The 13459-nt window shown below is 39.0% G+C and overlaps 1 protein-coding gene across 1 annotated transcript; it reads left to right on the top strand.

The window, feature by feature from the left end:
- Positions 1-11307: 11307 nt before the first annotated feature.
- Positions 11308-12267, top strand: LOC111151661 (olfactory receptor 3A1). The gene has a single exon (XM_022509791.1). It carries the CDS (start codon positions 11320-11322, stop codon positions 12265-12267), a length of 948 nt encoding a protein of 315 aa, XP_022365499.1. The 5' UTR covers positions 11308-11319.
- Positions 12268-13459: the final 1192 nt, after the last annotated feature.

The raw sequence follows: 13459 nt of genomic DNA on the forward strand, positions 1-13459 counted from the left end.
AAAAAAAAAAAAAGAAATTATGTTTATAAAAATGAAAACAATACAAAATTTTGCCAGTAGAAAATGAAAATCAAATCTTCACCATCTCTACCCAAACCCTTAATAATTCAATTTCCAAAAGAAACCGCTATTAAGAATTTGGTACAAAAAAAAAAAAAAAAGAATTTGGAGGCACCTGGGTGGCTCAGTGGGTTGGGCCTCTGCCTTCAGCTTGGGTCATGATCTCAGGGTCTGGGATCGAGCCCCACATCAGGCTGTCTGCTTGGCAGGGAGCCTGCTTCCCTCTCTCTCTCTCTGCCTGCTGCTCTGCCTACTTGTGATCTCTCTCTCTCTCTCTGTCAAATAAAAAAAAAAAGAATTTGGTGCCTCCCATCTAGCTGTTTATACATATATAAATACATTTACATATTTTTGTATCAATATAAAAATATATATGTGTATGTCATATTTATAGGGGCATGTTATGCCATGTCTTTTTTGTTTATACATCACTTGGTAGACTTTATTCTCTATCAAAATATTTAAAAAACTTACCTTATCTATTTTAATAACTGCCTAGTGTTAATTTATGAGTTAACCATAATTTACCAAACCATGTTTCTTCTGATAGTTTATATTGTTTCTTGATTTACTATAATTATGATCAATAATAGAAATAATATTCTTCAAAGATGTGTTTATTATCTTGCAAGCATTTCTATAAGTTCTAATTAGTAAGATTCCTGAGTTGAAAAACTAAAACAGATTTTTATATTATATATATAGTATATAATATGTTATATACAATATATAATATATATTATTAATATGTAATTATATTTTATATATATTTCCCCTGATCCCATACAAAAATTCACTCTTTTATTGTTACAATGGTAAGTAAAACTTCTTGCTCCCCACAGCTTTGTAAACAGTAACTATTAAAATAAATTCTCCTGATTTTGAAATTGTAATGGTTGAAAAAAACTAATTATTATTTCAATATGTGTATCTTTGACATCACATAAGGTTGAATATATTTTCAAATGTTTATTGTCCATGATGTGAACTAAACTGTGTCCCACCAAAATTCCTATGTTGAAGCTCTAACCCCCAGTGTGACTATATATGGAATAGGGTGTTTAGGAAATAATTACGGCTAAATGAGATTAATTAGGAAGTATTAATGAGGCATTTTAGGAAGTAATTAAGGCTAAATTAGGTTGTGGCCCTAACCCTGTAAGAGAGGAAGAAACATGCCACGTGAGGACACAGTGAGAAGGCAGCCACCTGCAAGCCAGGAAGAGAGCCCCCACCAGAACCTGACTATGCGGGACGCCTGGGTGGCTCAGTTGGTTAAGCAGCTGCCTTCGGCTTGGGTCATGATCCCAGCATCCTGGGATCCAGTCCCACGTCAGGCTCCTTGCTCGGCAGGGAGCCTGCTTCTCCCTCTGCCTCCATTTGCCAGTGCTCGCTCACTCTCTCTCTCTCTCTGACAAACAAATAAATAAAATCTTAAAATAGAAAAAAAAAAAAAAAAAGGAACCTGATCATGCTGGCACCTAACCTTGGACTTCTAGCCTCCAGAACTGTGAAAAAATAAATTTCCGTTGTTTAATTTAAACCATCTTTTTTTTAAACCCCAGTCTATGTTATTTTGTTATGGAGGCTTGAGCTAACCAATATAATTCATTAGTACTTCTTCACTGGAAATTAATTTTTCCCAAGTTTATTGTGGAATAATTGATAAATATAATTGTATATATTAAAGTGTACAACATGATGATATGTATACACACACATGAAATGATTTCCAAGAACAAGATAATTAACACACCCTCTATTTCACATAGTTAACTCGTGTAGGTGTATGTGTGGTGAGAATGCTCAATATCTACTCAAATTTCAAGTGTACTTGAATTATCAACTGTAATCACCATGTTGTACATTAGATCCTCAGAACTTATTCATCTTATAACTGAAAGCTTGTGCCCTATGTCCTACTCTCCCCATGTTGCCCTGCCTACTTGCCAGTCCCTGGCAACCACCATTCTACTCTCTGTATCAATGAAGCTTGCTTTTTCTGCTTTTAAGGTTTCATGTAGGGGTGCCTGGGTGGCTCAGTGGGTTAAAGCCTCTGCCTTCGGCTCAGGTCATGATCTCAGGGTCCTGGGATCAAGCCCCTCATCGAGCTCTCTGCTCAGCGAAGAGCCTGCTTCCCCCTTTCTCTCTTTCTGCCTGCCTCTCTATTTGTGATCTCTGTCTGTCAAATAAATAAATAAAATCTTAAAAAAAAAGATTTCATGTAAATGTGATACCATACTAAATTTGTCTTTCTCTTTCTGGCTTATTTCACTTAGCGTAATGCTATCAAACTCCATCCTCATTGTAAGAAGTGTCAGGAGTTCCATTTGTGTGTTTTTTAGCACTATGTGTATGTGCATGTGTGTGTGTACATGTATATCAATATGTACCTATATATCATATTTTCTTTATGTACTCATCTGTCAAAGGTTATTAAGTCATTTCCATATCTTGGCGACTGTGAATAACACTGCAGTGAACTCGGAAGTACAGATATTCTTTTCAGACAGTAATTTCATTTACTTCATGTCTATAGCCAGAAGTTGGATTGCTGGATCATTCAGTAGTTCTATTTTTAATCTTTAGAGGAAATCCCATACTGTTTTCCATTAGTGACTCTACCAATTTACACTGCCACAAAGGGAGCACAAGGTTTGTTTTTTCTCCACATCTCATGAACACTTACTATCTTTTTCCTTTTTGATAATGGCCATCCTGACAGGTGTGAGGTAATGGCTCATGATAGTTTTAATGTGCTGATGATTGGTGATGTTGAGCACATATTCAAGTTTCCTGTTGCCCATTTGGACGTCTCAGATCCTTTGCTCATTTTTAAAATTGGGTTATTTGTTTTACTTATTGTGTTGAATGAATTCTTTATATATTTTTATATTAACCCCTTATCAAATATAAGGCTTGCAAATATTTTTTCCCATGTCATAGGTTGCCTTTTCAATTTATTAATGGCTTCATTTGTTATGCAAATGCTTTTTAGTTCAACATTGGCAAAGACCACAGGAGTCTTTAGTGGCCCAAACATTATTGGGGTCCTTGGTGGTAAAGCCTACTGGCATTCTCCTGCTCTCCAATTTGCCCATGGGGAAAAGCTGTAACTGAGTTGATCCCTCTTGGCACCAGGTCTGGTGGGCTGGCAGTCATGGTGACCACAGGGACAGGGTCCTGGGATCAAGTGCACTTGTTATGGTGATGGTGCTGAGGCCTGACATATGAACATGTGCAACTCTCCCATAGAACTAGGGTTTGGGTTTCTGGGGCTCACAGTGACTCAGGCTCAGAGAGGGAAGGGAAATGTTGCAGTGGCTAGCCCAGGAATAACAAGGGGCAATGGTGGCTTGGGCCTATGTGGCAACGTGCAGCAGCAGTTTGATCCTGGTGATGCTGGGTGAGAGCTCTAACTCAGGACCTGAGGCATAAGTGCACTAAGTCAAGGTCATAATTCTTTGCAGTGAAAATAAGCAGATATTTGGAGAGCAAGATGGTTATGCTGGAGGCAGCAGCTGGAAGTCAATCTCAGCACTGTGGACTAAGCTATTGGGGTGGTGAGAGGCTGCTATTACGGAGAGTAGGATGCCTTAGGCTCATCCTGGAGCATAGTCCATAGCATATCAGAAGCAATATTGGTCACAAACAATGGCATAAACAAGTATATTGTTTGGGGGACAGGGGTTAATTGGACAGGGGTGGAAGAGTCAATCACATAGCATAATTGTTGATATCATATACCTTGGAATCAGACAAAGTTTGAACCCCAACTCCTCAAAACCCTTAAGTATATGGCCTTAGGCAAATTACTGAGTCATTCTGAACTTCAGTCATTGATCTCTAAAATGGGAGTAGTAAAGATACCTACTTCGCAGAATTGTTGTAAAGGTTGATTGGGGTTTGGTACATATAAATCTTACAGTGTGGGGTCATGTACATGTTATCAATTATTGTCATGTTAATAACATTGGTAGTCTTCTACTAGGAACTTTACATGTGTTATTTCATTTAATCCACCCAATAACCTTTCAAGAGGATATTTCTCTCATTCCACAAATAAGGAAACTGGGGTTCAAAGGGTTTCATAGTTACTAATAGCTGGAAGAGCAGGTGTATCCATCTACAAGGTCCAGGAGGCTTCCCTGGAGAGTATGCTATCACATGGGCTTAGGTGAATTTTTAATGAGGAAGACATAAGAGTCCAAGTGTTACACTATACAACCTTTCTGATTTCCTCTCTCATCATCACTATCACTAAATTCTTATTTTCTAAGGTCCTGGCCCAGATAATCATGGTGGGGACAACTTCCCAGGGGTTCCCCTTGCCCCTCCCAGCACAGCACAGTGCTTCAAACAACTCTCTCAGGATCATTTTGGGACTCCCGAGACACAGTGCCTGTGGCCCTCACTAACAAGGCCCTAGTGGGGAAAGTATTTTGTTCCTGGGACTTCATTAAGAATTTCAAGTTGGGGGGTGCCTGGGTGGCTCAGTGGGTTGGGCCTCTGCCTTCAGCTCGGGTTGTGATCTCAGGGTCTGGGGTCGAGCCCTGTATCTGGCTCTCTGCTCAGCAGGGAGCCTGCTCCCCCACCCCCACCCCCACCTGCCTCTCTGCCTACTTGTGATCTCTGTCAAATAAATAAATAAAATCTTAAAAAAAAAAAAAAAGAATTTCAAGTTGGAAAGGGCATCTCCAGTTTTTGCCTCTTCTCTTGGGTTTCTTCCTCATCCCCAGATCCAAGGCAGGTTTCCTCCTCATCCCCAGTTTAGGAGTCAGCTTGTTTCTGCCCCCAAATCCTGTTTGGACCAGACATCTGGGAGATCAAGACCTAGGCTGGGGACTCAGATTCAGTGCTGACTCCATGGAATTCCCTGAATGACCTTGGGAAAGCAAAGATCCCCCTTATGTCCCCTTCTGTTAAATGGAGTTATTAGGATAACTGCCCCATTTATCCTTATAGATCAATATGGGGGATGGAGATAAAGATTTGGAGAAATTCTAAATCACCTCGGAGGTATAAGGCACCACTGTTTTACTACTGCTCTATTTATTAGGACTTATATTATTTAGTTAGCTCTCCCCACCTCCTCCTCCCTGCTCTTGGGCAATTTTAAGGACACAAGAGGATTGCCCTGTGGTGAAGTCCCATGACAGAGATGATCTCCACCTCTTTTTTTAAAATCTAATTTCCATATATATACCTCCTCTTGACCCCCTGGAATAGCTGACCAAGCTTGTGCAGATTCTCACCACCCCCTTACATCCTTTCCCACGCAACCTCACTGGCTTACGTGTGGTTACAGGTGAGTGTTCTCATGGTCATTCCTCTGCTCTTGTGTAAAATGGAAGGGAATTTACTTGTTACTGAGCAAGTCAAACCTCCTGGTTTTACAGGTGTAGCAACCAAAGTCTCAAAAGCAAAAATAAGAGATGTGCTCAGGATGACATATCAGGTGAGTTGAAGAGCTGGGACTATCACCAGAGATTGAGGGTGGCTCAGTGGGTTAAGCCTCTGCCTTTGGCTCAGGTCATGGTCTCAGGGTCCTGGGATCAAGCCCCGCATTGGGCTCTTTGCTCGGCAGGGAGCCTGCTTCCGCCTCTCTCTGCCTGCCTCTCTGCCTGCTTGTGATCTGAGTTAAAATCCTGCCTCTACCACTTTATGTGACTCATGTTTTTTCTATAAAATTTGGATTATAAAAGATATCCATCTCATAGTGAGAGTTGGGAGGAATAAAGGACTATAGAAATAGAAATACAATAGAAAGCACTTAGAACTGTGCATCGTGCCTCACCCAGGGAAGTTCCCCTAACAGCTGTTAGCTGCAATTGTTGTCAGGGACTGCCCTGAGGAAATTTTGTCAGTATCAAAGATATGGGGACAATCTGAACTGTACACATCACAGGGAAAGGGATTTCTGTTTGTCTTCTGTGCAGTTAGTTCATGGTGATGGGGACCTTGTAAGAATTTCATGAGCATTCCCAGGAGATGATATGTCATCAAATATTATAAAAATAATCTGTATTCATTGTAGACAAACCAGAAGGTAGAGACGAGTAGAAGAAAGATGAAAAAACCACTTTATTACTTGAACCACTAATAAAGTTTCGTATTTCTTTCCAGTCTTGTTTCTGTGTGTGAGAGTGCGAGAGTATGAGTGTGTGTATTTGTGTTGATATTGAAATAATACCACACTGTGCAGTTTTGCATCCTGCTTGAGTCACTTAACATATCATAAGAATTTCATTTTTTAATTAGTTTTTTTGCATTATGTTTCCCATCAATATATATTGATGGTATATAAGGAATGCATAGATTTTTGTATATCTGATTTTTATTTTGCTACTTTTTTCTAATAATTCTTCATTTTTTTAATGGACAATCAAAAAACTTGCTTTGTCTTCCTTTTCAATATATGAACTTGATTTTTCTATTTCTTGATGTTAATTTCATAGGGCAATGATAAAAACAGATGTAACGGTGGGGATCCCTCTCTGACTCCTGTTTGTTTGGAAATGATCCTGCAATATCCCTCTATTCCTAGATGGCTACACATGGATGTTTTTTCTTTTAAATCAAGAATGGATTATAACCTGTAAAAAGTACTTTTTAGGCACTTGATATGATATATTATATACATACATTTACTTATATTAAATCTTCAATTTTTTATGAGGTCTCTCAATCATGATAGATTTTTTAAAATATTCTGATATTTAAAATTCCCTACAGTTATATTTGGCATTTTGCATCTATAGCCACAACCAAAGTTACTCTCTAGTGATATTGCATATATTTCTTCCAAAAATGCGATATTTTTAGTATCAAATATATGCTAACTTCATAAAAAGTCTATAGGACCTAGAGAGTATGATGTTAAATAAAACAAGTTAGACAAATACCATATGATTTTACTTACATGTAGAATCTAAAAATCAAGACAAAACAAAGAGCCCATAAATACAGAGAACAAATTGGTGGTTGCCAGAGAGAACGGGGGTTGGGAGAATGGACAAAATGGTAAAGGGGAGTGGGATGTACAGGCTTCCAATTATGGAATGAGTAAGTCACAGGGATGAAAGGTACAGAAAATATAGTCAATGGTATTGTATAGCAATAGACAGATGGGAGCTACACTTCTGGTGAGCAGAGCATAATATATAGACTTATCCAATCACTATGCTGTACATCTGAAACTTATGCAACATTGTCAACTACAATTGTTTTATGAAGACACCAGGAAGCTTAAATTTCTTTCTGGTGCTGCAGGAAGTTTACATAGCATGAGAATATTCTATTTATTGAAGTTAAATTAAACTTCTTCAATAGTTTTATGAGGCTAGAGATTGCTACTAGGGTAATTATTTCTTTGACAATTTTCTTGACTTTGTTCCCTGTTTCTGGTTTACTTGGGTATTGAGACTGTTCTAGAATGTATTTTAATTTATATTTTCCTACAATTATATCTATTTTATTGAAATTTTCCATTTAAATAATATAAGGAGTATTCTCTTAGAATTTAATTTTTTCTTTGTGTACCTCTGGCGATCATTCTTTCTAATTCTTTTTTTTAAGATTTATTTATTTATTTGAGAGAGTGAGAGCTTGCAAGGGGGAGAAGCAGATGGAAAGAGAAAGAGAAACTTAAGCAGGCTGCACTGAGCACAAAGTCCAAAGCAGGGATCGATCTCATGACCCCAAGATTATGACCTGAGCAAAAACCAACAGTTGGTTGCTTAAACAACTGCACTACCCAAGCACCCCAATATCCATTCCTAATTCTTAATTGTTTGTATTCATCCTTCTTCTTCTTGCTTGTTCTTGCCCAGATGACTGTCTATCTGATTATTTAAATAGACTTACATTTTCTTACTATTTTTTAATTTGAGTATAGTTGATACACAATGTTAAATTAGTTTCAGATGTACAACTTAGGGACTTAACAAGTTTATACATTATGCTATGTTTAGCAGAAGTGTAGCTACAGGGAGGCCTAGGTGGCTCCGTTGGTTAAGTGTCTGCCTTTGGCTTAGGTCATGATCCCAGGATTCTGGGATCAAGTTCTGCATTGCAATCCTTGCTCAGGGGGGAGCCTGCTTCTCCCTCTGCCTGCCACTCCCTCTACTTGGGCTGTCTCTCTCTCTCTCAAATAAATAAATAAAATCTTGGGTGCCTGGGTGACTCAGTTGGTTGAGCGACTACCTTCGGCTCAGGTCATGATCCCGGACTTCCAGGATCAAGTCCCACATCGGGCTCCCAGCTCCTTGGGGAGTCTGCTTCTTCCTCTGACCTTCTCCTCTCTCATGCTCTCTCTCACTCATTCTCTCTCAAATAAATGAATAAAATCTTTAAAAAAATTTTTTTTCTTGAAAAAAAAAAGTAAAAAAAAATAAATAAATCTTTAAAAAAAAATGTGAAGCTACCATCTGTCCCATTGCATTGCTACTACGGTATCCCTGACTATATTCCTTATACTGTGCCTTTTATTCTCATGACCTACTCATTCCATAACTAGAAGATTTATATCATATGTGTGTGTGCAACTGTATGTGTGCTCTTTCCCTTCTTTTTAAAGCAAACCAAAGAATACTATATTCCTTCTACCAGTTGTGATTTATATTTAATAATATGGCTTTGATATCTTTTGAGTCAGCACAGACAGAACTGTTCCCTACAGTTGCATAGTATTCCTTTGTAAGGCTATACCAAATTCATTTACTCAGCCCTTTTGTGGTGAACACAGGTTATTAGCAATCATTTGCTCTTACAAACCACGCTTCAACAAATGACCTCATGCATATTTCACCTTTTATATGTGACCGTATATCTGTTGGATAAATTCTCAGAAGTGGATTTCCAAGTAAAAAGAAAACACATTTGTCCTTTTGAAATACAATGTCAAACTGCCTTTTTTTAACTTTTCATTTCTGTCTTACAACTATCCTACAAATTTCTCTTATAGCCAAACCTAACCTGCAGAGAATGAGATTTGGGGAAATGCAGGTCCAGCATAGCTAATTTGCCAGAATTTTTGAATTTTAACAGAATCATTGATTTTGGTTATTTTAAATTTTTTTTCTTTATTTTGAATCATTGTTGCACTATTAAAGTTCTTCCATTTCCCCCTAAAACTTCCCAGTTTAGTTTTTACATTTAAATTTTTTATCTGTTTAGAATTTATTTTTGCAAAATATATAAGGTATTTGTACAACTTAAATTTTTCCCAGATAGCTATACTACTGCCCTTATAGCACTTATCTAATAGTATATTTTCCCATTCATGTCATTTATATCATATGCTAAATACCTATATTACATTAGTAATGGACATTTCATTTCTCTTCTTTTTTTTTTTTAATTTTTTTTTTTAAATTTTTTTTTTAAACATATGATATCTTTTTATCCCCAGGGGTACAGGTCTGTGAATCGCCAGGTTTACACACTTCACAGCACTCACCATAGCACATACCCTCCCCAATGTCCATAATCCCACCCCCCCAACCCCCTCCCCCCACCAACCCTCAGTTTGTTTTGTGAGATTAAGAGTCACTTATGGTTTGTCTCCCTCCCAATCCCATCTTGTTTCATTTATTCTTCTCCTACACCCTTAACCCCCCATGTTGCATCTCCTCTCCCTCATATCAGGGAGATCATATGATAGTTGTCTTTCTCCGATTGACTTATTTCGCTAAGCATGATACCCTTCATTTCTCTTCTTTTAAAAGTTCATAACATTTTGGGATGTCTGCGTTGCTCAGTCAGCTAAGTGTCTACCTTCGGCTCAGGTTATGATCCTGGGATTGAGCACCTCATCGGGCTCCTTGCTTGGCAGGGATCCTTCTTCTCCCTCTGCCTCTGCCTCCCACTCTGCCTGCCTGTGCCCTCGCGCTCACTCGCGCGCTCTCTCTCTCTGACAAATAAATAAATAAGTAATCTTAAAAAAAAATTTATTTTCTATTTTTTCAGACTTATTGAGGTATAACTGACAAATAAGATTATATTTGAAGTATACAACATGATGGTTTCATATATGTTCACATTGTGAAGGACTCCCACAATCAAGTGAACACATTCATCACCTCACATATTTACCTTTTGTGTGTGAAACATGGAAGTTCTACTCTCTTAGAAAATTTCAGTTATACAGTACAGTGTACAGTCAACTATAGTCACTGCATTATACCTTAGATCCTCACATTCTTATTGCTTTTATGGCTGAAATTTTGTACCTCATAACCAGCCTCTCCCCATTTCTTATAGTTCTTTTTCTAATGTCTTGGTCTGATTATTTAATCACTTTCTTTATTTTTTATTTTTATTGTATTTTCTTAGGGCTATAATTTTGCTTATGAACACTGATTTAGAGATAGCCCACATGTTCTAGTGTGTGCTGGTTTCACTATCCCCTTTTCACCTCTCTCTGACGTTTTTTAGTTTTAGTTTTGATTCCCTCTGATCCAACTGTTTCTTACAGATTATTTAAAACATTGGGATTTATTTTTAAAAAATCTTTTTTCCTTAAATTGGATTGTAATTAAGTATTATTACCTGTATTCTTTATTCTTTTGGAATTTTCTGAATTTCAGGTTTATACATGCTTTTTTTAAAAATTGTATTTATTTATTTGAGAGATAGAGAGCACAAGAAGGGGAAGGAGCAAAGGGAAAGGGAGAGAGAGTCCAGCAGACTCCTTGCTGAATGCAGAGCCCAACAAGGGATTCAATCTCACGACCTTGAAATCATGACCTGAGCTGAAATCAAGAGTCAGATGCTTAACTCATTGAGCCACCCTGGTGTCCAAACATGCTCTTTGTTTGGGGGATGAATGTTTCATGGGCATTTGGGAAAGGCATATATACCAATTAGCTTTACCTCCTGAATAATTATATTGAGAGCTTTTACAGCCTTACTTTATTCGTCAAATTAATCCTATGGTGGACTGAAAGCCACTATAATGCTCCCTATCTACCATACATAGTGATACTGTATCAATGGTGATAGCTCCCTTCTTGAAGCAAGTCCTCTATCTAAATTCTTTAAGTTATATGGGGGGAAGGCAAAGGTTCTTCCTGACACTTATGTTTTTTAAAAGTAATCAGCCTAAAATAATCTACATGCCATTTGGGATGGCAAATTTTGCTGCCCTACATAGTCTGGTTTTTTTGTTTGTTTGTTTTTCATTTGTTTGTTTGTTTTGAATCAATATATTGAGAGGAATGATTCTTCTTCTCCTTGGATGTTTCCTTACAGGAACCGATGCAGTCAAAATTTAGGGCCAATAGAACAGCCATTACTGAGTTCATCCTGCTGGGCTTGGTGGAGACACAAGTGCTACAACCAGTTGTCTTTGTAGTCTTCTTCTTTGCCTACCTGGTCACAGTCGGAGGCAACCTCAGCATCCTGGCTGCCATCTTCATAGAGCCTAAACTCCACACCCCCATGTACTTCTTCCTAGGCAATCTATCAGTGCTGGATGTTGGGTGCATCACCGTCACTGTTCCCTCAATGTTGACTCGTCTCCTGTCCAACAAGCGTACAATTCCCTATGGAGCCTGCCTCACACAACTTTTCTTCTTCCATCTCTTGGTTGGGGTAGACTGCTTCCTGCTGACAGCCATGGCCTATGACCGATTCCTGGCCATCTGCCAGCCCCTTACCTACAGCACCCGAATGAGCCAGACAGTCCAGAGGATATTGGTAGCTGTGTCCTGGGCTTTAGCTTTCACCAATGCACTGACCCACACAGTAGCCATAGCCACTCTCAACTTCTGTGGTCCCAATGTGATCAATCACTTCTATTGTGACCTCCCACAGCTCTTTCAGCTCTCCTGCTCCAGCACCCAACTCAACGAGCTGCTGCTCTTTGCTGTGGGTTTCATAATGGCAGGTACCCCCTTGGCTCTCATCATCACCTCCTACGCCCATGTGGCAGCTGCAGTCCTACGAATCCGCTCTACTGAGGGCAGGAAGAAAGGCTTCTCCACATGTGGCTCTCATCTCACTGTGGTTGCCATATTCTACGGTTCAGGTATATTTAATTACATGCGACTGGGTTCAGCCAAGCTTTCAGAAAAGGATAAAGGAGTTGGGGTCTTCAACACTGTTATCAACCCTATGCTGAATCCAATCATCTACAGCCTCAGAAATCCTGATGTACAGGGTGCCCTCTGGCGGGTGCTCAAGGGGATGCCATCACTAGCTTGACAAGGTCTTCAGTTCTGGAATGCCACTCCCTTATTTTCTCTTTCTAAACTGAAAGAGAAATACTCTAAAGCCAGTAACTAAGACAAATGGTCCTTAATTGCTTCTGCCTTCAAGCAAAACATGAGGTTTTTTTTTGTTAGGGATAATAGTTAACTGAGGCCATGCCCCAGTTATAGACAGTAGGTGTGTTAAGCTCTGATAAGGGCAGCCCCTCTGACAAATTACAACTTCAGTTGCCACAGCTACCTTTTCTGTGTAGAAGTGGAAACTCAGAGCTTTGACTATTACAGGTTCATATCCCACAGGAAGGTTATAGTCTGGGCTCCCAAAAATATCCAATAAAAGTCTTCCCCACCCCTCCCACTAGTAGGTCATACGATTCCCTCAAGTTCAGGTAGGGGTGGTCTGGTTATAAAACATGGGCCTTGGGGCACCTGGGTGGCTCAGTGGGTTAAGCCTCTGCCTTCAGCTCAGGTCATGATCTCAGGGTTCTGGGATCGAGTCCCGCATCCCGCTCTCTGCTCAGCGGGGAGCCTGCTTCCTCCTCTCTCTCTCTCTGCTTGCATCTCTGCCTGCTTGTGATCTCTTTCTGTCAAATAAATAAAATCTTAAAAAAAAATGGGCCTAGAGATCAGAATCATTTTATTTTTCCCATCAGGTTCCTACAAAGCAAAACAACAACACCCATCTCTATTTTTTCCAATCACACAAAGGTAATATGGGATATAGAGGGAACAGAGGAGAAGTCATATTGGTTGTTATGTGTTGTCCGGTAACTCCAAAGAACATCATCCCTGTGTGCAAATTTTTAAAACTCAGTTAACACATACGATAAATCTTATAAAATGAATGTTCCCCATCTAACTTTCCTGATGTACTTCAAATCTTTTGAAAAGATCATCTTTTGTAATGTAAATATTATTTAAACATGAAAAACTGCCAAACTACTCAATATGAACTTCCTCTCTAACTCCTCACTTTCAGTCCCCAAACCTTCCAGCTGAGATAATCCATATGTATAAATAAAGATATGGTGATATCTCCCCTAAAATTTCCTTTCTCAGGAGGAGAACAGTCTAGAATATTCTCTCATGTTGCATGGTGCTCTCCAGGCTTTTGTCCAGTCTGTATTTGGCTGTATTTTCCTTCTAGCCTCTCTTTGAAAAGAATTGCCCATTCTGGGCATCTCTAC

Source organism: Enhydra lutris, unplaced genomic scaffold, assembly GCF_002288905.1.
Source record: "Enhydra lutris kenyoni isolate GAN:26980312 unplaced genomic scaffold, ASM228890v2 scaffoldscaffold26, whole genome shotgun sequence".
NCBI classification, from domain to species: domain Eukaryota; kingdom Metazoa; phylum Chordata; class Mammalia; order Carnivora; family Mustelidae; genus Enhydra; species Enhydra lutris.

Excerpts from the sequence above, each read along its gene's own strand:
- LOC111151661 (XM_022509791.1), top strand. The coding sequence starts at position 11,320 with ATGCAGTCAAAATTTAGGGCCAATAGAACAGCCATTACTGAGTTCATC.